Source organism: Cyprinodon variegatus, unplaced genomic scaffold, assembly GCF_000732505.1.
Source record: "Cyprinodon variegatus isolate N-32 unplaced genomic scaffold, C_variegatus-1.0 Scaffold1130, whole genome shotgun sequence".
NCBI lineage: Eukaryota > Metazoa > Chordata > Actinopteri > Cyprinodontiformes > Cyprinodontidae > Cyprinodon > Cyprinodon variegatus.
The window spans coordinates 49,961-50,758 of NW_015151583.1; the positions used below are offsets into that span (position 1 = coordinate 49,961).

General features: G+C 52.9%; 1 protein-coding gene across 1 annotated transcript in view; it reads left to right on the forward strand.

Annotated features, from left to right (window-relative positions):
* LOC107101666 (leucine-rich repeat and calponin homology domain-containing protein 4-like) overlaps positions 1-798 on the forward strand; it is a 25,148-nt gene that overhangs the window by 10,805 nt on the left and 13,545 nt on the right. The window contains exons 4-6 of the mRNA XM_015400661.1: positions 249-252; positions 297-408; positions 500-648. Coding sequence (XP_015256147.1) covers positions 249-252; positions 297-408; positions 500-648 — 265 coding nt within the window. The remainder of the gene's footprint in view (positions 1-248; positions 253-296; positions 409-499; positions 649-798) is intronic.

Below are 798 nucleotides of genomic sequence, written 5' to 3' on the forward strand. Positions count from 1 at the left end.
GAAGATCCTCCAGGTGACGCCTGGAAGATCCTCCAGGTGACGCCTGGAAGATCCTCCAGGTGACGCCTGGAAGATCCTCCAGGTGACGCCTGGAAGATCCTCTAGGTGACGCCTGGAAGATGCTCCCGGCGACGCCTGGAAGATCCTCCAGGTGGCGCCTGGAAGATCCTCCAGGTGGCGCCTGGAGGATCCTCACGGTGATGCAAACATCTGGTGATTTTAGTTTATAATTTCCTGTCTGTCATCAGGACGGTAACTGAAATGATCTTCTTCTGTGTTTTTGCTGATGTTTTCAGTCAGCAGATGACTTCTCGGAGCGCTCCATTCAGATGGCCGAGGCCCACAGGGAGCGGAGCAACCTGGAGGAGGAGGATGAGGAAGAGGAGCGCCCCCTGGAGGCCAACAATGGTGGGGACCGAGGGTTGATCATTGTTTAGCAAAGTGATTTTGGCTCAGTTCACTCCTGGAGTTTTTTTCTTCTATTTTTTTTTTCTGTCAGTGAACGGAGCAGCTGAGGAGGTCGGCTTCATCCACAGCAGAGTGATGGAGGAGGTGGAGGAGGTCAGGATAGATCCGCCCACTCCTCCTTTCAGCATGCCTCCTTCGGTACGGTCACACTCGTCTTCCTCACCTGTTGATGTTCCACATGTTGGACCTTCTCCTCCAGAGCCCAGTTAGATGCTGGATTAAGGAAACTTCTGGAGATTCCTTCCTTTCCTTCCTTCCTTCCTTCCTTCCTTCCTTCCTTCCTTCCTTCCTTCCTTCCTTCCTTCCTTCCTTCCTTTCGTTCGTTCTTCC